Genomic DNA, 23,039 nt, shown 5'->3' on the forward strand with positions numbered 1-23,039 from the left:
AATATCATTTTTGTTTCTATGTTTTTCAAGCTATCACAAAGCTGTAGTAGAGGTGATGAAAGGCTGACTTTACTTCTTGAACCTCTCCTGGACTTCATCAGTTACCCCATGGACCTCAAAGCCCACCCAGTTTCACCCCGTGCCCTGGGCAGGGACACCTTCCACTACCCCAGGTTGCTCAGGAAGGCAAAGCAAGTTTTTCTTCTTTATTTATTTAGCTCCTCTGCTACTTGAGAACATTTATTTTCGTGAGTAGTGTCTCCTGCAGCCGTATGGAAGGAATCAATCATAGGAAATAAAGAGCTTGTAATCCATTTAACTAGGACTTTCCACCTCTCATTAAGCCAGAAACATTCATGCCTAATTCTCTGGGTAGCAGTTGCACAGCAGATGTGCAGGGTATCGATTGGAAAATTACTCTTGCTGGGTTTGTTTTCCTTTTTTTTCCTTTCCCTCCCTTGCTGTTTCCATTCCAGTGCCTGCAGTGGGTGTGGAGGCACTTGGCTCCCTCTCAGATGAGCCTTCCTGGGGTTGTTGGTGCAGTTTTCTTTCCCTGCTGGCAGGAGCCAGGTTTTCAGTAGGGAATGTGTGGGACAGGCTCCTGCTCCAGCTGCTGGCACCATCCGTGGGCAGCTCTTGGGGGCTGTGTTTGGAAAGGGAAAACCAGGAGAGGGAGAAATGCTTGTCTGAAGAGGAAGCTGCTTCTCAGGGTGTGCATGTTCAAACCCAGCTCTGTTTCCACTTAATTTCTCAGCAAAAACCTGCTGGTAATGGGTAAGGCTTGGTGCAGACTTCTGGTTTGCAGCTTGGTGAGGATGGCAAAGTTCCTGGATTCTGTGGAAAGGAAAAGTGTTCTTTAACCTTTTTTAGTTTTTAAACACTTTTAAATTCCTTGTTGGTGCATGGGTTTTGTTTAGCATCCAGCTCTTGTCTTCTCATTGTTCCTGTGATGGGTTTCCCTGTCTTTTTCTCACCTGGGCTCTGTGGAGCCCTGCTGATTTTTTGTCATCACCCAGACCATACCAACATCAGAAGACATTCTCTGTCTGAGGCTCTTCAGACAGAGGCTGAACATGGGGTCTCTTCCTCAAGACACTCTCTTGCCATCCCTCTTCTCCCAGTTTGGTGCTTTCCTGCCTGTCCCTTTGGGTTTGTGGCTCAGATTCCCTCCACTTCCCTGTCTTCTGCCGAGATCAACAGCCCTGTCAGGCTCCTGGTGGTGTCTCACCTCACCTTAGCTGCTATCTTAGATTTTTAGCTGTTGAACTGCTGGCTTCTTGTGCTGCTCTGAGTGTTTCTGGAATGCTGTCCCAAGGGGACTCCACCTGACATAGACTTGGAGAGGTGGAAGGGTTTGACTGTCTCTGCTAAAAATGTGATTTCACACACTTGGGGCTGCTTCACATTTCTCTTTGCCGCTTCTAAAAGCCAAGAGCCTTATTAGAATTAAAGATATGAGAAATTCACAAGTTGTTGCCCATCTCTCCAGCAGCCCCCAGAAGATGAAGCTCTTTTTATACTCAGGTTGTCAGAAATTCTTTGGCAGAAGGGACCTGAAGTGTCCCATGTTCTTCCTCATTCTGTGCTTTGTTGCTTGGATTTTACTTCAGAACCTGCTCGTGGACTCACCTGGGATTTTTGGATCTGCAGGAGATTTTGGGTTTTCAGAGCTGTGCCAACACCTTGACCTGCAGGGCTGGTGCAGAAAGCAGAGATTGTGTTTAATTATTGCTCTGCCAGAAGTTTATACAGGTTTTTCCTGTGCCCTGTTCCTCTTCTTCCACCCTTTCAAAGTTGCAGGCACCCAGTCCTGCCTCACTTTGTGGAAAACATTAAGAAGTTCTGTTGCAGAGGGCGTTAGTCCGTCCTGTGCTTATTTATTTAGGGAGATTAAAGTCTAAGTTTTTCTTTTGTAATCCCTTTGAAGTATTTATCTTTTGAAGTCTGAATTTTCATTAACTGGAAGTGCACAACCCCCGAACTACACGCTGCCCTAGTTTCAAAGCTGTAATTTTTTTTTTTTTTTTTTTTTTTTATAGAAAACATTTAAGAAAAATAAACAACAGGTCAGACCCACAGGGGCTCCACATCAGCCAGACCCTATTTGGGATGTGTCTGTTTGGGTCATCCCTTCCCACTTTGGAGAATCCAAGTGGCTCTGCAGGCTCTCCCTGCGTTGGGATGTAGCCATGGATTTTTGGGATCTCAGGGATGTTCCCCTCCTGAGTGCTCTGCCGGACCAGCACATGGCCTGTAGACGTTTCTTTCATTTTTTAAATTTGTTTTTCCCTCCACTCTTATTTTCTGTCATTGAGGCAGCAGCACTCAGCTTTAAGGACAAGGCTGTTGTGCTTTCCTGCCTCAGCTCTCATCCAAAATATTCCATATGTCCATGTGTACATGGCAGAGGATACTTTCCTGCAGTTCATCTTTTTTGCTTGCTTGCCACGGGGAAAAAAAAAAATAGATGCTGACTGAAGTTTTGATATATATCTGCTGCTTTTGTTTGTGCAGTATTATCAGTATAAAAATGAATGTTTTCAGCCTGGAAAAAGTGGGTGGGAAACCTCTGGCCCAACCTGATTTCCAGAGTGGGGAATAACAATGTGTAGGGAAGAATAACCCTGCTGGGTCATTGCCTGGGCATCCTTCACCCCTAAAATTAATCACCTGAGGCTGTTTTCTGGCTTTGGGGTGTCCCATTGCTGCCTTGAAATGAAATCTTGGATCTTGCAAGCTGAGATGCTTTGGGTTTGTGCCAGCAAAATGTGGAAAATGGTGCTCAGTGTGTGTGTGTGCATCTCAATTTCCTCCCATGGGAGTGGCCAGAGCAAACAGCCCTCAGTAATAGCTTGTTATTAAACAGATGGGGATATTGACCCTCTTCCATTTCCATTTTCCGCATTGGGGAAAGTGAAATTGCATTACTTTGGCTTGGATGAGTCCAGTGTATTAATAAAAAAACGTGTATGAAAACCAATGGAGAGTGCATGCAAATCCCAAGAATTTAGATAATGATTTCAGCCTTGGCTGGGCCATAGAGATTTCTCTTCTGTTTTCCATTTTTGTGCACAGAACTGTGGAGTTTGCTCTGGAATAGGTTAATTTTTTAGAAAGTATTTAAGGAAAATCAGGATTTTCCAGTATAATTAGGGAAACGACTGACAAGCAGCCTTACAAGCATATCAATAGGGCTAATTGATTATCAGGCATGTTCTCACCTAATTGGCATAGGGAATTATTTGCTTAACAGGGTTTTAAGCATAATTAGATTGATACAAGTTTTAGTAGAAATAGAGATGTTGAATTTACTGAGATTCTTGATAAACAGTGATCCCAGGAGTCACCAACAAGTGGAAAAACACTTCTTTTAATATGGAAATCAGCAGAATCTGCCAAGGCTCTTTTTAAAATGAGTTAACATAAAAAATTAACCTCAAATACCCCTGTATTTTTTCATGTTTATTTCTATTTGCAAGTGGGGTGAGTTTCCTTGGGCCTGAATTTTGGGAGATGGGAGCCTGTGTGCTCAGGGCTTGCTTTGGTTTTGAGCCTCTCCAAGTGTGGGGGGGAGCACGTGCTTCTTCCCCTCGTTCTCCCCAGTTTCTCCTCTCTGGAACCTTGTGGAAGGCCAAGGTTTTCCATTGGATGGGTCTTCCCAGCCATGCCTTGACAGCTGGAAATCCTGTGGGACACCACAGGTGTCTTCCACATCTGCATGGGTGGTGGGGTTATTGGAGAAAATTGTGTGTCTGCCTTTCTCCAAATGCTCAGCTCTGCTCCGACGTCTCCTGAGGCTTCAGGATTCCATGGGCTGGTGTGGACCTGGCAGTGCTGGGCTCATGGTTGGACTCCATGACCTTAGGAGGCTTCTCCAGCCTTAATGGTGCCATGATTTCATTATTTGTAAGCCTCCATTGAAGCATCCTTGGCTGTGCTTTGGGTTTTGTTTTGGAGATGCTGATCCAAACCCTCCTGAGCAAACTGTGGTGGGTGTTCAGAGCAGGGCTCTCCGTGGTGTGGCTGGAAGGGCAGGAATGCTGCTTGGCTTTTAAAAACCGCAGAATATCCTGAGCTGGAAGGGACCCACAGGGATCAGTTCCAACCCCTGGCCCTGCACAGACACCCCAAATCCCACCCTGGGCATCCCTAGGAGCTTCTGGAGCTCTGTGCTCATTCCCTGGGGAGTCTGGGCAGTGCCCAGCACCTCTGGGGAAGAACCTTTCCCTAAATCCAACCTGACCCTGCCCTGGCACAGCTCCAGCTGTTCCCTGGGTCCTGTCTCTGTCCCATAGAGCAGAGATCAGTGCCTGCCCCTCCTCTTCCTCTCATGGGGAAGCTGTACCTGCAGTGAGGTCTCCCCTAAGTCTGCTTGAAGGGGAATCAAAGGGGAGGGCTTGGGCTGCAGCAAGCCTTGGGAAAGGTTGTTGAACCTGCTCCTCTGGAGCTGCATCCCCACTATTTACTCAGAGCACTTCAGGACTTGTGCTGTTGCTCTTCCCCTCACTAAAATGAGGGCACTGAGATGCTTTAGTGATTGGTCTTGATTGCTGCCTTCCCTCTCCAGTCCAGGTTTCTGAATATTGCCCTGAGACTACAGGGATGGAGCAGTTAACCCAGAGAGACAAAAATCAAAAATTTTTAGGCCAGATCTCCCCAGAGAGCTTCACTTTTAAATGTGCAACTCCAATTCTCCCTTTTTTTTTTTTTTTTTTTTTTTTTTTTTTTTTTTTTTTTTTTTTTTCCCTCCAAAGCTGTTTGGAAAGGAATAATGTGTAACCAATACCTCCACTTCAGTATCTCAGAAGTGCAGTGTGTGCTAATTAGGCATCCTGGAGCCTTTGGAAAATGCTCCCATTGTATTTCTAGATGGAATCTACCCTGCTCCCCCTTTTTGGACAAGTGAGCTGGTTATTCAGCTCTGAGAAGCTCACAGCCATTGGCAGATGATGCATCTTGAAAGTCAAGGTTGAGAGCATGAGTGGGTTTGTGTTTTCTGTTTTATTTCTTTCCTCCCCCCCCCCCTCCCTCCTGGTGCACGTTGCTGGATTTGAATAATTAATGCCTGTTGTCTTGCTTCCTGTTTTCATTTCTGTATGTAATGCTAACCAGCAGTGGGCTGAATCATTCATGGGCTGCTCTCTCCCCCTCGGCAGCTGGAGATGGCATGGGAACAGTGATTGGGAGGTGCTGCAGACTTTCTGCTGCTCCCTGGACTCTGTTTCTGGAAGCAGGAGCAGTAAGTATTGAGCCCATGCTCTTGGCCAAGCCGGGCTCTCTGGGCAGATGGTATCAGTGTGGTTTCTCTCCCTGCAGCTCCTGTTACTGCTCAGGTGTCTGTGTGCATGGAGGGGAGGGTGGCTGCTGGGTTTTGTCCTTTCCCACCTGTTTTGGGCTTTGATGGATCTGGTTGTGATGCTCATGGAGAAGAGGGAGTGATTTTAGGCTTGTTGGTTGTGCCTCATGCAATTACACTGTATTTAGGAGTGGATTTTTTAAAACTCAGGTGTTTTTTTTTTTGTCATTGTGCTTTTCCTGAGTTTTTGTGGAGAGCAGCCTGGAATTCTGGGCTCCCACAGTGCCTGCCTTTGCAATGAGAGGAACCAGGGTGGGAGCTTCACTTGGTGTCTTAGAGAGCCTTTTCATCTGTCTTTTCCCTTGGGCACTGCCAGGGATCCAGGGACAGCCACAGCTCCTCTGGGCACCCTGTTCCACCCTCCCAGGGAAGGAATTCTCTCCTGTCAAAGTGATCAAATGAAATTAAATAAAAAAAAAAAAAACCACAGTGAAAGCTTTTGTGGATGGAGCTGGCCTGTCTGCCCTCCTGCCTTGCATGAGTAAAGCAGGAAGACGTGGAAAGCAGGAGAGATGCTGTCCTTTGGAGAGGAATTAGTGCAGGCTTACTTGGAACAGCTACAGCCTTCTAAGCTTTCAGGGTGGGAATAAGGGCTTTGGCTGGGGAGTTGTTAATAGGCTGTGAGTGATTTTTACATCTTGCACAGAGCCCTCAGCATCTTGTACATCACTCCACAGTTGGAATCTTCAGGGCAGAGAAGGGGGTTTAGCCCAAGAGCTTTAAACAGCATCTCCAGTTTTGCACATCCTCAGTGCCTCTGTGCCATGGTGACAGGTTTTGTGGGGAGACAGAGGGGGAGGCTCATTTCCTAGGGATGGTCTGGAAGCTGAAGATGGGGAGGCAGCTTGAGCAGGGACTGATGCTGAGCTCTATAAACAGCAAGAGGAGAGGTGGAACCCGGGCACAGGGAGGTGACCCCGACACGAGGCCATAGAAGTGGCACAGCAGCACGGGGGGGACATGAGCAGCAAACAGCTCTGCCAGGCTGGCTGTGCCTGTCCCTCTGTCCTGCCTGTCACCCCCAGGGGACGAGCAGAGCCACGTGGGGAGCTGGGCTGGCCACACATGGACCTGTGGGTCGTGCCCACCTCGTGTCAGCGCCCCGAGCAGCACGGGGAGCTCTGCTGAAAGCACAAAGCTGCCTCTGTGTCTGGGGGAGAGGAGGGCACAGGGCTCTGGGGACAGCCTGGTGACAGCTCTGGAGCCACAACAACCTCCTGCCTCTGGGATGCTGAGTCCTGATTAAAGTGTCAGGGCAAGGCTGCCCTGGGCTGTCAGCACAGAGTGTGAATGGACACAGACAGACAGGGGCTGGGAGGGGTGAGCTCTCTGTGTCCCTGCTGACATTTCCAGACTCCAGCACTGTGTCTGCACTGCCTGCAGCATCCCCTGGTGCATCAGCTGGAGTGAAAAATACAGTCAGCCCTGCTTTTGGAGGCTTCCTTCCATGGGATGTGTCAAGGAAAAGCTTTTAGGTGGCTGGTTTATCTCCCTAAGCCCAGCCATGCTTTGTGATGCCAGTGAGGGTGTTGCTGCTCAGCTGTCACAGCTTTGCCCAAAACCTGAGCCCTGGGAATCCCACATGTAAGGAAGCAAAGTGTTTCCCCTGGAGAGGCTGGATTTACACACCCTGCACACAGCCCTGCACTCTCAGGAAAGGGGGGCAAGCACTGTGCAAGCTCAGCTGCTGCCAAACTCCATTGCCAGCCTGCTAATGATGCACAGAGCAGCAGTATGGGGCTGTGGGTGCACACCTGGGCTGCAGGAAGCTGTGGGAAACCTGTGGTGTGGGATTAAGCACAGCATCCAGCTCTGCATCCCGTGAGTGCTTGAGAGGTTTATAAAGGGAGAGGGTAATATCTATAGTATACATTTTGTGTATACACACTCTGTATTCCATATTCTTGGGGTTGTCCAGAAGTTTGGTCCTTGCTGGATCCCTTCCAGCTCAGGACAGTCCCTGATTCTGTGATGCCCCTTCTGCAGGAGGCATGGAAGTGTTTATTCCTCGTCTGGGACTGTTTTGCAGGCTTCCTGGGATGCTGACACTAAACTGCTTTAGCTTGGCTCAGCTTCAGCTTTGTGGAGGTCTCCGAATCGATTTTCAGGTTGTTCTTGCAGCAGCTCTGTCTTTTTAAACTTCAGTCATTCATAGGAACCCAATCACCTGGTGCAGATCCTCATCCTGCTGCTTCTGTCCTCACGTGGCTTTCCCTGATGTACACTTTGCATTTGGTGGTGTGGGAGAAGCTGCAGGAGGAAACAAAACTTGCAAACTAATTAAACTTCTTGGTCTTGTTGAGTAATGAGTGGGAGATATTGGCAGGACTGGGAACAGATCTGATTCTCATCCCTGCTCTCAGTAGCCAGAGGACACGGTTTATTATTAAATTGCTTGTTAACATATTGAAATATCGCCGGGGATTTTAATTTCCTTTTTTTGTTGTTGTTGTTGTTTTCTCTGCTTTGCCCCAGGGCGCTCCCAGGAGCTGATGGATTAGTGGCAGCTGGCTCTGGAGGGGCTGGAAGGAGCATGGTTAAACACCAACCCCTGCAGTACTACGAGCCCCAGCTATGTCTGTCCTGTCTGACCGGGATCTACGGCTGCCGCTGGAAACGGTACCAGCGGTCACATGATGACACCACCAAGGTGAGCAGGGGACAGCAGCTGCTGCCACCCCTTCCCTCTCATGCTGGCTTGCAGCTCTTGGTTGGAAGGATGAAAGATTTGGGTTTTTTCCTTATTTATTGGCTTGGATGTTTGATGGGAGCTGTTGACCATGGCATGAGGCTGTCCCCATATGATTGATGTAGAGATGGGGACAGTGAGGTTGGTCATGGGGCTCCAGGGGATTGAAAGTGCCCAAATCTGTTTATATTGTGCTAAAGGGGAACACTTTCCTTGTGGTTTTTTACTCCTGCTGGTGCTTGCAGCACCCTTGGCTGGATATGTAAATTGTGTTTCTGCAGAATCCCTGCCTTCGTGGTGTGGTTGCAGTGGGTCCAGAAGGGACTTGGTGATCTTGGAGGTCTTTTTCAACCCTTATGATTCTGTTCTTGATGGTGGTATTTGGCCCCAGAAGGGACTTAGTGATGTTGGAGGTCTTTTTCAACCTTTATGATCTTGTTCTTGTGTGTGACAGTGAGTTTGTAGGTAGGGGAAAAGGGTGCCCAGAGCAGCTGTGGCTGGCCCTGGATCCTTGGAAGTGTTCAAGGCCAGGCTGGACAGGGCTTGGAGCAGCCTGGGACAGTGGAAGGTGTCCCTGCCCATGGCAGGGGTGGCACTGGATGATCTTTAAGGTCCCTTCCAGCCCAAACCCTTCTGGGGTTCAATGGAAGGCAACAAAAGATGAGAGCAAGCTGGGGGTAAATGGAAAAGCTGTTGGAGGTGACTCTTCCCTCCCCTGGATAAATACAGATTGTAGGAGCTCTGCCAGAGGGCATCCAGGCTCAACTTGCACCTCCCCTTTTGTTATGGGCTGGGAGATGAGGTCTTGTGATGTGTTGATAAGAAAAGTGTGAAAATATTGCTGTCAAAAGCACCCTGTTACATCATCTGGGTAAAGATTTTGTTTTTCTGTTCTCCTGTGCTCCCATGTTGCCTGGGATGGTTTTTTAAAGTGTGCTTACAAGTTAAATTTGGAGTTTTTTTCCCTCTTAAATCCTGTTTCATTTGGAAGTGCTCCCAGGGGACCCTTTGGTTGCCTTGTGAATGCTTAATTTCGCTCTCCTATTGCTTGGCTCCTCTGTTCTGTTTTTAAGCCTATAACCAGGGATCTTCTTGGCTCTGGAGTGCTTTTCCTCTTGGAAAAGCAGCTGTGAGGGAGCAAACAGGGCTGTGTGGCAGATCTGTGCCAGAAATGCTCCTGGTTGTGAATTGCAGCCGTTGTTGGTGGCGCAGCTTGGCCAGGAGCTCCCCTGTGGATTGGAAAGTCACGCCTTGAGTTTGTGCAAACTAAAAACAAATTTCCTTTTGCAAAATAGGAATGTTGATGCTGTTTTCCCTCTGCTTTCAGCTTGGACTGGGTGACCACTTCAAGCCAGCAGAATATTGTAGTTCTTAGCAAAAAATTTACAGAAAAGTTGCCACAAATTTTTCAGTGAAATCTGCCTCTGCTTTTGTTACCAAAAAATATCAGTGGCAGCTTTCCAAGTCTGCTTGGGATTTCCATTGCCTTTTGCTAGTGCTGGAAAGGAATTCATTGTGTTAAAGGTAGTTGATCCAGGCTTTAAAATATGTCCAGTCTGAACTGGTCTTTTTAAAGTCTTTGTGAGGCCTCAACTTCCACTTTGGTAAAAGAGAGATGGAGACAGCAGCAGGAGTAGGAGAAGAAAGCCTAAAATGAGCTGCAGGGTGTGTTATCTGCTTTCTTGTTAAAACATCAAACTCCCCAGAATAAAAGGCTTTCATCCAAATTTGGATCACGACCCAACTTGCCTCCATGGTATCTTCAGCTGATGCCTGTGAATGTTTGTTGTCTGAATTGTGCTGCACCTCAACAGCCAGAATTTTAATGATTCCTCTCTTTTCCCTTCAAATGTATGTACATCAAGCTTCCTACTCCATGTTAAAAAATTACATGAAAATGAGAATTTTAATTGGACACCTGAGTTCTAGGGATTTTTTTGAGAGGCAGCTTGCTGGAATTTTCATTATCCTTTGCTTTTCTCTGACCTTTGAGAATGAAGAGAGGGGCTGGAGGCACACAACCAATATACTCTGATCTCCTTTTAAAATTTTGAACAATTGCAAAATTCCTTTTTTTCTATTGTGGGCCCTCAGCTTTAATGGCAAGATCCTCTTACACTTTTTTTTTTAATGTTTTTTTAAATGAAAGACACATGAAGGTGGAGAAATGGTCTTGCTGAGATTCAGATCATTATAATCTCTGTAGCTGGTGTGAGGAAGGAATTTCTGATCTAACCACAGCTTGTTCATCACATATTCAACCAAGGATATGATGAAGTCAGTGCATGGAAGCTCTTTTTTTTTTTTGGTTATTGCTTCCAAACCCCTGTTGTTTGTACACAGCAAATATCATCCTGGTGGTTGATATTGGTAGAGGGGACAAAAATTCCCTCCCAAAGGAAATAGCAACGATAATTTTTTAATCTATCCAGTAAAAAGAAGCCACTTTTAACTTTTATTGACTGGCTGGGCTGAGCTATCAAACATGGTCTTTCTCTCTAACACAAATCTCCTAATCCTCTTCTTAATTGCAAGTTGTCTGAACTGTGAGGATGTGGGAGGGGAAATATCCAGTAAAGCCTCTCCCTACCTTTATCTGCTGCTGCTCATGTAGCTGCAGATCTATAAATGATGTATCAACCTCTTCCTTCCTAGGACTTGGGCAGTCCCTGTCAGGATTTATGCCCTTCAAGTGAAATGTGTGTGATTCCAGATAGTCCATTTGCTTAAATGCATCACATGACCTCCTGCTGAGGCTTCTGATGGCTTTTTGGGGTCCTTTTGTGCAGAGATAAGTGAGGAGCTGTGATCCATCAGCATAATGAATTGCAGGGCTGTGTCTGGGCTGTGTGTATTAATTCACTCTCTGGTGAAATGCTCTTGTAATTCCCGCTTGGCCAGAGCTGTGAAATGACCTGAACAGATGATCTAAGCCACGGGCTTTGGAGCTGGGACTTTGTCAGGGCTGATTCCCAAATGGCCAGAGGTCACTGGTCACAGAAATTGCTTGCTTTGCTGCAGTCTGCTATTAGAGGATGGCTTCATTTGCCCTTTTCCATGAGTTTTTCAATTTGTGAGGGTTTCAGACCACAGGCCTGAAGGCACAGGAGCTCTTGAGGGAGAGGGGCTCTTTCAAGGTTGTTTGATTTGAGGCTGGGCACTGAAGCATTGGATGTGAGCAGTGACTCAGAGCTGAGTCCCCATGAATGGATGTGTCCAATCATGTTGGCTTGATGGGCTAAATGCAGGGAAATCCAGTCATCCCCTCAAATATCAATGTGTTTTTTCCTTATTGTTCCTGAGGGTGCCCCCCTCATTAGAGGGGTCTGGACTAGATGATCTTTAAAGGTCTTTTTCAACCCAAATTATTCTATGATTCTATTTTTTTTTTTCCTCCATGATGCTTGGAAATGAAAGCAAAACGAGGCTGTGTTTAGGGTTTTCTGCATCACTTAAACATCTTGTAACATTCACCTTTGAGCCCTTTACTTTACAGGGAGGCTGTGAGAGGTGGAGGATTGTCCAGGGAAACTGTGACAGCTGAGCCAGGCAGGAATTGCATTTGCTTTGTGTGGTGCCTTCAGACCAGACTTGGCAGGGTGTTACTGGTTTTAACTGGGAATAGCATATTTTGGCCTTCATGAAGGAGCAAGACCTCTCTCAGACAGGGCAGGATCCTGTGGAGGACTGGCAAGGAGCAGAGAGAGGTGCTCCAGCCTCAGGAACTGGAATTAACCTGCCAGAACCTTGCTTCAGTTTGATTTCCACACCCTCCTAGAAAGGTTGGGATGAACCAGCTTGCTCTGTGTCAAAAAGGTTCCCCATTTCAGCAAAGCTGCTTTGAAGGATGGGAAATCCCAAGTCCTGGAAACCCCCAAAAGCCACAGGGTTAGAGCCTAATCTTGTGGTGCACCCTAAATATTGTCAGGGGGAGGATGTGTGACTGATGCTGAATTTGTGGTGCAGAATGCCAGTGGGGGAGAGTCTGCAAAACCCATTGACTGTGGGGCCTGGGCTGGGATTATGGGCTCAGACTGGGTGATTAACATGCCCTGGGATTTCTAAAGCTTTAGAGGTGTCAAAGGTTTTTCCTGCACAGCATCTGCAAAATGTGGCTTTGGGCTCTGAACAGCCAGCTCTGAACTGAGCTGCAACTGGAAAAAGGGGGAAGAAAAGGGGGGTAAGGAGGGATTTTTGGGCCCTTAGAGCCAGCCATGTGTTTTTACAGGGATTTCTTCCCCCGGACACCTGGGTGCAGCAATGCTCCTCCACTCTAAGGTGCAGCCACTCTCATAACATCTTGACTGGTTTGAATATGCTCAATCAACTCCTGGTTTAACTCATATGGGAAAGCCTTTCCAGACTCTGCCTGCGAGTTCCCTGTACTGGTTTTGACTGGGATACAGTTAATTTTCTGCACAGCAGCTGCTGTAGTGCCAGATTTTGGGCTTGTGACTGAAACAATCTTACAGCTATTGCTGGAGATTTTTTACACAGCATCAAGGTACAGTATTTTCTGAATTCCCTCCAAGAAGGGGAAAAAATTGAGGTGATTTTTCTGCTTGTTTTCCTAGACAAATGTTCTTCCTCTCAGCTGTGTAGTTGTTGTTATAGTTGGAGTTATACAATAGAATTATGTAACTCCCTTTTCCAAAGAGGCAATGGGAACCTGTGATCCTGTTAATCCCAGGTTAATTCATTGTGTTGGTCTTTACTCAGACATTTAGTCCTTTCCCATGTGTGGAGCCATGGGTGTGAATTTTGAGGAGAGAAAATGAGAGAAGTGAAATGGCATTGATATCATGGAAGTTTGACTTGTGGGAGTCTGGATGTCAGAAGTTCTCTCTCTGATCTTGACAGAATAGTGAAAAATTGTGGCCCTTTTCCAGAGGAGCCTTGATTTTCCTCACCCAGAGGGAAGTGAATGTGACCTTGCTGCCCTTGAGCTGGACTCCAGTGATTTACTTTACATTTGGGATTGAATTTGCCAGTCTCCTACTTCACCAACTCTGCTTTTCCAGCCTCTCTCGTGAATTCCCAGGTGTTCTGGAATAGATCCAAGCACTGTTGGGCTTGGACAGATCAGAAAATGTTGGAGAGCAACTTTGCAGTGTGTCCTTACTGGGTTGTGGATGCACTGGGAGAGTGCAGAGGCCAATGGAAAAGGCTTTTTATCATCCTTTCTTTTTTTCCTATCCAAGTTGAAGATGTTTTTTTCTGTCTCTCATAAAAGTAGACTTTGTGGAAGTGCCTCAAGGATGCTTGTGGCTCCAAAATGACCACAAAAATTATTAACTAGATATGAAGGAAACCTGGCCCCAGTGGGAGTAAATGAATGAAATGGAAGGAATAAGAAGGAGCAGGGTTAGTTTGTGGTGATGATCCTTGAGAAAGGTGGAAAAGGGTGGAAAGGTGGAATTTGGGGAAGGAACCAGTCTGGGAGTAGATCATAGAATGGCTTGGGTTGACCACCTAATTCCACCTTCCACCATTCCAGGTTGCTCCAAGCCCCATCCACCCTGGCCTTGGGCACTTCCAGGGATCCAAGGGCAGCCATAGCTTCTCTGTGGCAGGGCCAGCCCACCCTCACAGGGAACAATTCTTAATTCCCAATATCCCATCTAACCCTGCCCTCTGTCAGTTTAAAGCCATTCTCCTCTGTCCTGTTCTTCCAGGCCCTTGCCAAATGCCCCTCTCTGCAATAATGGCCAGCAAGGAAGGGAACAACCTGAAATCTGTGGGGTGTGGCTTTCCTGGCATTGGTCACAGGGCATTTCAGTCATCTGCCGGGCTGTTGTTTTGGAGAGGATTCTGCTGCCTGGGAGGTCTGGGTGGGGATCCAAACTGCTGGGGTTCCAGGAATGCTTGTGGTTTTAGGAATTGGGAACCTCTGTGCTGCTGACACATCTTATTAACAAAATTGATTAGCAAAGCTGAAAACTGTAATGACTCTTTGTTGGCTGTGAAGCTGATCTGTGATTTTTGTTTGCTGTCTTGTGTGTTCCTCTGGGAAAGGAAACTTGGATTTAGGAGTGTTTGGTTGCAGATTGAAACTTTTTCTCCAGGTTGTTTCCAGAAGAAGTGCGGCCTAGCTCCAGAATGGGATTTCAAGGGTATAACCAGCAATGGCTAGAGGTTTTAATTGTTTTTTGGTTGCTTCTCTTTGTACTCATCTCAACCTTGAAAATTATTCTAATTTTTTTAGCCTTTGTGCCATGTTTACAGTGAGGTGTTAAAAGCAAAGCTGGTGAACTAGTCTGGACCCATAATTTCCTCTTGATGTGCAGTTCTGAGCCTTTATTTGGCAGATACTTATTTGCAGCTGATGTCAGCAAGCACTTGAGAGTCAATTGACTTCAGTGAAGTCAAATGAGGCCCTTTTGCAGGGAGAATTATGGAACCAAAAAAAAAATGAAACAACTGAGGCTTTGTTTGAAGTGTGCACTTGCAGCCTGTGACTCCTAGAAACTGAATCAACTTCCTTGTGAGCTCTCCTGAAGCTGGCTGTAAAGTCAAGGTTGACTTTTGGGTGACAAAAAGCAGTGCCAGTGACCAGCAAGTGGAGTTTGGGTGGTTGTTGAGATAATGCTGCCTGTGCCAAAGATGGCCCTGGGTCCAAGGAGAGCAGCTCTGATCTCCTTGCCCATCAGTTGGGGGTGTCTGAGGCTGCTGGGCAGGCACCAGGCTCTTGATTTGAGCGTGATGTGAACAGCAGAAGGCTGGAGACTTTAACATCCCCTTTATGCCAAAGTGTCCTTTCTGGGCTCAAATTCCCAGCCAGGCTGCATGCTTAGCAAAGGGAGAGAAAAGAGACCCCAATCCTTGTCCCTTTCAGCAGAAACCAACCCTTCTCTTGATTGTAATCAAGAAGAAACCTCAAAGATGAGGTAATTCCAACCTTCCCCTATGCCAGGTTGCTCCAAGCCCCATCCAGCCTGGCCTTGGACACTTCCAGGGATCCAGGGGCAGCCACAGCTGCTCTGGGCACCCTGTGCCAGGGCCTCAGCACCCTCCCAGGGAACAATTCCTTCCCAATGTCTCATCTGATGGTGCTTGGGGGGAGAGATGGGTGTTTTCGGAGTTGATATGTTGGCTCTTTGCTCCTTTCACCACAAAGCTCTTTCATTCTTGCTCACTGCTGTCCCTTCATGTTTGACATTTTCTCACGTGACTTTTTGTGGCCTTTCTGGAAAAACAAACCTGGTTCCTGTAATTCAGAGCTGCTGTGGTGCCATGTCTGGTTTGTCACCACTCAAACCACCCCACATCCTGACAAACCAGCCCTCTGTGGTGGCTGTGCCTCCTTGTCTGGGTCTGTTCCTTCCCCAGCATGCTCAAGTTGTGTCAGAAGTGGGGGTGTAGCTGAGCAGTATCTGGAAAGGAACTCTCATTTCACTGCCTTTTTTTCCCCTTGAGGTTGATGCAGATTTACTCGGTGTGTGTTTGCAGGATTTAGTAGCTGTGTGCTCAAACCTGACCAAATTATTTTGCTGCTGCCATCAGGGATTCCTGCTTCTCCAGCCAGAAGGGAGGGATAAACAGTACAAGGCAAAGTGGAACCTATGATGGACCAGTGTCTGTCATGTGCCCGGCTTGAAATATGAAAGTTTTTGTGTGATGAGCCAGCTCCAGCATTTAAATTTACTCCCAGGATGGCTGATTGTTTATTTTCTTTCCCCAGTGCTTCACCCTTGAGATTTAAAAAAGAGTAATGAGTAAATGAGCCAAGCTTCTGCCCACTCTCCAGAGAGATGCTGGCTTTGGACACCCAGCTGCTGCTGGGCTTTGTGGCTTCATTTGGTTTCCCTCTGGCAGTGCACTGAACCCATTTAAATGTCTCTTTGGGAAAAATAGGTAAATCCTTCCATATGTCAAGTATTAGAAAAAATACATGATTTCTTTGACTTGCACAAAGCATCCCCTTGTCTGGCAGATACAGGAACAAGTGCAGCCTTGTTTCTGGGAAGACAAGCCCTAACCTCATGCTGGTAAATCTGACATGTCCACTGTTTCAGGCAGTCTCTGTTGGTGTCAGCTGTGCCTGTGAAAGCTGGGGAAGACCCTGATTTTATCAATTTTCCCCTTGAAAGAGAGAGGCACTTCAGTTTTGCCTTGCTCTAATTCTTTTTTATTTTAGGCCTTCAGGTCACTGGGTTGCCTTTGGCACATTGGCCCATTCAGTGGCTTTTGTCACCAGATGTGTCTTTGCCCTCTGGACCATCCTGGAGGATAAATAAGGCTGTGTTGGGATGGGGCAGCACTTTGTGGAGCAAAATGTGAGCACTCAGGACTTGCCAGCTGGGTCACAGTCGAGGTCATGCTGCCCCACATCCTGTCTGTGCTGGTCAGGGATGGGCTTTGGGAGGAGCAGGGGATCAGCCTGCCCTGCTCTGGGCTCCTTCCTGCTCCCTCCTGCCTTGTGGCCATCTGGGCTTGAATACAGATGGGATTTTGGGCAGGAATTGTTCCCTGGGAGGGTGTGAGGCCCTGGCACAGGGTGCCCAGAGCAGCTGTGGCTGCCCCTGGATCCCTGGAAGTGTCCAAGGCCAGGCTGGACAGGGCTTGGAGCAACCTGGGACAGTGGGAGGTGTCCCTGCCCATGGCAGGGGATGGCACTGGGTGATCTTAAAGGTCACTTCCAACCCAGCCCAGTGTGGGATTCTGTGAAAAAGGATTCTGGGAAAACATAAGACACAACCTAGGAAAGAGGAAGGGAAGATGAAGGGCAAGGAAATAAAACAGTGCAGTGGTTGCATCCAATCTGATCCAGTATTTGTCTCTTCTTCTTGATTTTAATTAACTGATGTCCATCAGCTCCCCTGAAGAGTGGCTGGAGAAGCCTTTCAAGTGTAATAGATAAAACTTAACAAGAGTCTTAATTGGAAAAAGAGAAGTTTTCTAATGAGACTGCTTTGGGTGGACACATGGACTTCTTAGAGAGATAAAAAGGAATTGCAGTTATTCCTGAGCACACTCCCTCTGAGAAATGGAGAATTGGAGGTGGTCCCAGGGACCTCCTTCCATGTATTATATTTTCACAAACTTTTTCATTTAGGATGTTGTTCAGCTGCTCTGAGTCTTTTGTAGGACTCAGGCAGAGCTTACCTGCTTGGGATTAGAAACTAATTCAGGATCATTACCTTTTGGCTGTTGCTGCATAAAGATTTTTTTGTTTGTTGATTGTTTTTTGTTTTGTGATGAACTGGCCCCAGGTGGATAAGTAAAAAATTGCTTTTCCTGCCTTCTTTGAGTTGGACAGCTTATGATTGTGGAATTTGGGAATTCATTTGAAAGAAAAGTGGTTCTGAAGTTACAGTTAATTTTCACCACCAGCAGCTGTTGAAAACTGAGATTTCCACTACTTAAAACTTTATTACTGCTCTTGTGATGGGAGGATTTAGGGATGGGGCCAATCTGCCCTCTGCAAATATATTAAATCAAATATATTGGGAGGTGGCTTGGTGTGTTGTATGAAAGGAAACTGAGAAAGTCAAATAAAAGGAATCCTTCTGCTCAGCCTGGGCTGATATGGCAAATAAAAAATTTAAAGCAACCTCTGCTTTCATTTTGGCATCTTTGTACCAATTTCACTGGGATGAGCCCACACGGCTGAACAAAGGAATGGCTGGAAAATTAATTTCCTTGGGATTGAAGATAAATTCTGCTCACAGTTGTCTTTTAGTTACTCAGTGCAGCTGGAGTGAGCCTCTTGTTGTGCTTCAGGGTTTTAATTGTCTTCAGTGGGAATAATTAATTAATTGGTGTGAGTGAGGTATTTACTTTCACAAGTTTCAGATTTGCAACAGTTCTTAATTACAAAGCAATATCTGAAGGGGCTTCAAGAGAGCTGGAGAGGGACTAAGGATGAGGGATGGAGGGACAGAACACAGGGAATGGCTCCCAGTGCCAGAGGAAATAGATGGGATTTTGGGGAGGAATTCTTGGCTGTGAGGGTGGGGTGCCCAGATTAGAAATTAGGATTAGAAATTGTGTAAATAACTGCTATAGGAGCCAATCAATCACCTATAAAAGGGTCAGCCCTGCTCAGGAGCCACTTGGAAAATTGTCCAGAGCCTGGGTTTGAAGGCAAAGCAGCTCAAGCTGCAGAGAACACCCTGCCACCCCCAAATTAGCTGTGATTCCTGGTGGCATCAGCCCCAGGGCCACACAACTCACCTCCAAAGCAGCACAGTGTTGGTGCTGTCAGGAAGCCTCAGGTACCAGGGAGCAGGATGATCCCAGGCGTTCAGAATTCCTCAGTGGTGACACCAGCAAGGTCTCTTCCATCCCAGTCCATTCTGTGGTTCTATGGAATGCCAATCTCCAGGTGTTTGGGGTTTTTTTCTTTATATTTTCTGCTTGCTCTCATTTTTCCCCTCACCTCCTCTCCTGGCTCCACCTCAGACCTGCTGCCAGAGCAGCCCAAAATGAGCTGCACTGGGGGGAAGTGGCAGGAGAAGGAACTGGGAGCTCTTTTCTGGCCCTGGCTCTGTTGTACATCCTTGCAGAAGCCCCTTCCTGAGGGGGGCATGTGCAGTCAGGGCTCTCAGTCTCATTTCCAGCTAGATCTGAGCTGGTTCTGTGGGGTCAGAGCAGCTAATGAGGGGTATTTCCCTTGGGATTCTGTGCCAGCACTCCATCCTTGGAGATGAATGTGTGCTGGGAGAAGGGGGTTGTAATTCAGCTGTGTGACATGGCAGCCTGGATAGCTCCTGATAGCATCATAATTCAGGCAGCACAGCCTGAGGAGCTTTGCCTTTCCTCTCCCCACTTCTGGAATGTGGGCAGAGCTGATGCAATGCATTTGTTGGGATTTCAGCCCCCCAAGTGCTGCTTTGGGTGTAGGATGATGCTCTTAATTCAACAGCCCACATGCTGAACTGTCATCACTTCTTGGGTGAAATAAACCAAATGTTTGCATTTGGTGGTTCCTTTCAAACCAAGTTCCTTATTCAGTTTTCTGGGTGGGTTTGGGATTTGCCATTGTGGGCTGGTTTTTGTAATATTTAGAATTCCTCTGGGCTTGGTTTTATTTTTTAATTTTACTAAAAGCCCTGAATGATGGATAGGATGAGATGAATCAAACACAGGCTTGGTCTGGCCCTTACCTCACCAATCTTTGGCTTTAAAGGTGTCAATTCAATGCTTCTTTTTCATGTCAGTGAAGTGGCATTTGACACTTTCAGTCCCTTTCCATTGAATAAAGAGGCTCCAAAAGAGCTGGAGAGCAACCTGGGACAAGGGACAGGACCCAGGGAATGGCTTCAGGCTGCCAGAGGGCAGGGATTTTGGAGATTTTGGGCAGGAATTGTTCCCTGGGAGGGTGCTGAGGCCCTGGCACAGGGTGCCCAGAGCAGCTGTGGCTGCCCCTGCATCCCTGGAATGCCCAAGGCCAGGCTGGACAGGGCTTGGAGCAGCCTGGGACAGTGGATGGGTGTCCCTGCTCATTTCTGGAGAGGTTGACCTGGATGAGCTTTAAAAGGTCCCCTACAACCTCCAGCTCTTGTATGATTCTGTTATTCTCACTCCTTTTTCTAGAAAATCATGCAAAATTCAGGAATACACTTTTTTTCTCCTCTTGGGAACAAAGCTTTCCTGGGCTGGACTTGTTCCCTCAAAGCAGATCTGTGTGAGAGCATGAAAGCAGCTGGGGAAAAGTGATGGAGAAATGACCCAGGCCACACAGAGCTGTCAGGATGGTTTAAGGAATTAAATCAGCTGCCAACTGCTGCTCAACAATTATATTTTGCAACAGGGTTAACATTTAGGGGTTCTTTACCCTCTGTGTCTGGGTGTGATTCATGACTTCATACACTGCCTGTGCTCCCAAATTGTTTTCCTTATCAATTCCCACTTGTTCTCCAGGCTGTCACTCCATGGGAGCTGCCCACAGGGGCATCCCAAGGGAGTGCATTTGCCTCTGGGGCTGCCTGCAGTGATGGATGGGCTCACCTGGTGCCAGGTGCTGCCTGGAAATGCTCCTGTCACTGCCAGACCTGATGGATGGGGCAGCCTGACACTGCAGGGGGTGGCCTTTGTGCAACAAAATGCAAATAATGCAAATAATGACTGTGAAAGGGTCATTCTGACTGTACCAAAGCAGCACCAACAGTGCCACAAACACTCACAAGCACTGCACAACACATTGCAGCCATACAAGCTGGGGCACTAAGGGAACAACTCACAGAATCCCAAGATTTTGCAAAATTTTCCCAAAATCCTAAGTGTATCAAAAGATAAACTTGAAAGAGCCATTGGGGCTCAAACAAAAACTATTTAAAGAGCGCCTCGCTGCTTTACAAGTAGAGCCTATTAGAATGCCATGTTTTAACTACAAAAAACCTGGTCATTTTTAAAAAGAGTGTTATTATAAAGTAGCAAAAATGCAAAATTACCTAATATTTACTGTCAGTGAAAAAAAAAATATACAAACCACTGTCAGTGTGGACGCTGGAGGGAATTTCTGGTTGTTTTTCTGAGCCCTTTTTGGGCTTGAGATGCTCTTGGATCTGTTTTATTCTCAAGCCTTGCACCCCTTCTAATTATTGAGGGCTTGCCAAGCACTACAGGACAGCTTTGGAAATGAAGAGCTGTCTCCTCCTTTTTTCTGCCATATCTCCAAATGGGAATAATCATTTTACCCCTGAGATGCTGCTCTTACCTGTGCTCTGTAAATGGACCCCAGCACCAAGCTGGATATTGCACCCCAGGGGGAATCTGGGAAGCATCTGCTGCTGCTGGCACATTAAGTGGTTATGAGCACTAAAACAGCTTTATGAGAAGCCAGCACTCAGCTTCTTATTAGTCCAGTGCCTCTGTGGCTTGAAAACAAATTAAATTTGAGATTTTCCACACTTGCAACCAATGCTTAAAGCTATTAGAGAGGTAAAAAGCTGAAATGGCTCTAAAGCCTCCATTACAATTTTACCACTGGATGAAGGGTTTTTCAGAGGTGGCAAGAAGGATTTTTAAAGCTGCTGCTGGGCTTGCCTTCTTTGGAAGCCTGCAGTGGATGTGGTCCAGGAGGAATTTCTGCCAGCCCTGATGCTGAAATGCTCCCTGGGGATGGCCATGGGTGGGGGGACAGTGCCTTTGAAGCCTCCAGGGTGTCTGAGGGCACAAAAAGCAAGAGAAGGAAAGGAAACTCTCCAGTTTCTCCACTTCTGCATTGCTTCCACCAGCACAGGCTTGTTCAACAGCTAATCTTGCCCTGAGTGAACTTTTTTCTTCCTTTTCTTGGCAGTGAAATGATTCATGTTGCTTTGTGGTTTTTATTTAATTGGTGCCTCTTTCCCTCCCTTTTTAACCTGTTCTGATTTTCTTCCTCTTTCTGTGATCTCCTTTCTTCTATTTGCTTGAAAGGAGAGAAATAGCCAAAAATCCCTTTCCTCAGAGCTGCAGTACCACCAGACTGCTCAAAGGCTTTAAATTCAAATATTTCATGTGCACCAGAGCTGGCTCAGGACAAGGAGTTCTTGTCCTCTTGTTCCTCATGATGCTGATTTAAAGACAACACCAGACTAAGAAAGATATTTTATTTTGCCCTGCTTTGAGATTGATAAAGAAAATATCTGGGTGAATTTCATGGTGCTTCTCAGAATCAGGCAGTGTTCCTTCTGCTATTCATGTTTTTATATATTTTTTGTTTTCCTATTTTGCTTTTTCAGGACTGACTTCCTCAGAGGCTGCTGGGTGTTAAAGTTGGGTGGGAACTCCTGGTGGAGAACAGAAAATGTAAATTTCAGATATAATTGTTTCCTCTGGATGTGCTTTGTCCTCCTTGTTGGAACAAGTTATAGCTTGAGGAATCCCTTCAGAATCAGGAAATGCATTAAATGCCACCCAGTTACCTCTGGAAAGTCATTTCCCAGGTGGGAATTTGATATTTTCTGAATTATGGTGCCTTTTTGATGGAGGTCTTGATCTTGGCAGGCTCCACCTTCTACAAACACCTCAAAAGATCACCAGGAAAGAGTTAGTAAGGGGAGAAAAAAACAAAGATGTGGACATACTTTGGGGAAAAATCATTCAGTTCATGCACTGCCCAATTTTTGGACTCTTGCCTTGCTTGTAGGGTTGGGATGAAATACTTCTTGCAGTGGTGGAAAAGAGGCTTTGAGTTTAATAATTCATGTATGGACATCTTGAGTTTTGTTTAAACACTTTTGTCTGTCATCACAGCACTGGCTTGAAATAGGATTAGGGTTTGTTTTCCTTGGCTTCCCAAAATTTTGCTTAAGGAGGACTTCACCTCTATCATTAAGCCATGTTTACTATGTAGGGACACTGACACTGGTGAGGAATGCTTGTGAAATAAATCATGTGCTCCCTGTGTGTTCGGCTGCTGCTTTTTATTTGTTAGGACTTTCTGCAGTGGATTTGCTTTCATATAATTTGGTGGGAGGAGGGTGATTTAAATATGAATTTGATTATTTCCAGTGGTAGGAAAGGAGCCCTCTGTAGCTGTGTGCTGTCACTGCTGCCTGCAAAATTGCAGCTATTTATCCTCCTTGGGGTCCTGTTGCAGTCAAATTCCAGATGTCAGAGTTTGCTGGGGTTTAAAAATGATTTTAATTTTCTCAGAGGTCTGGAGAGGGTGTCAGGATTGATTTGCTGTCTGTGAACAGAGGCTTTGGTTTTGTGGCCTCTCTGAGCGTGAAAGACAAACTCAGGGTTACTGTTTTATCTCTTCAGAGGCTTTGTGAATATGGAAAACCAACTTGTCCAGATCAGTATCCTCTTGGAAAAGCTGCTTTTCATGTAGGGACATTGAGAAGGTTGGTGGCGAAAATGGGATGGGTTGGATTATCCTGATGGAATTGCTTTTGTCTCTAAATCGTGCAGGACCCTGTAGTGGCATTAACCTGAGAAGGAAATATTTATGTTTTCATGGCTCACAAAGAGTATTGTGCCTTTTACAGGCAGACAGATGGCTGTGAACCCCTGAAAAATTCCAGGTTTTCCTTGTTTCTGAACTGCAGGATAGGGGCAAAA

The 23,039-nt window shown here is 46.4% G+C and overlaps 1 protein-coding gene across 1 annotated transcript in view; it reads left to right on the plus strand.

Moving 5' to 3' along the window:
• GDPD5 (glycerophosphodiester phosphodiesterase domain containing 5) overlaps window positions 1-23,039 on the plus strand; it is a 73,274-nt gene that overhangs the window by 34,787 nt on the left and 15,448 nt on the right. Inside the window, exon 2 of the mRNA XM_071417900.1 lies at window positions 7,832-8,006. Coding sequence (XP_071274001.1) covers window positions 7,832-8,006 — 175 coding nt within the window. The remainder of the gene's footprint in view (window positions 1-7,831; window positions 8,007-23,039) is intronic.

The sequence above is a fragment of the Agelaius tricolor genome, unplaced genomic scaffold (genome assembly GCF_023055355.1).
Source record: "Agelaius tricolor isolate 1412-34295 unplaced genomic scaffold, bAgeTri1.0.p SCAF_71, whole genome shotgun sequence".
Classification (NCBI taxonomy): Eukaryota; Metazoa; Chordata; class Aves; order Passeriformes; family Icteridae; genus Agelaius; species Agelaius tricolor.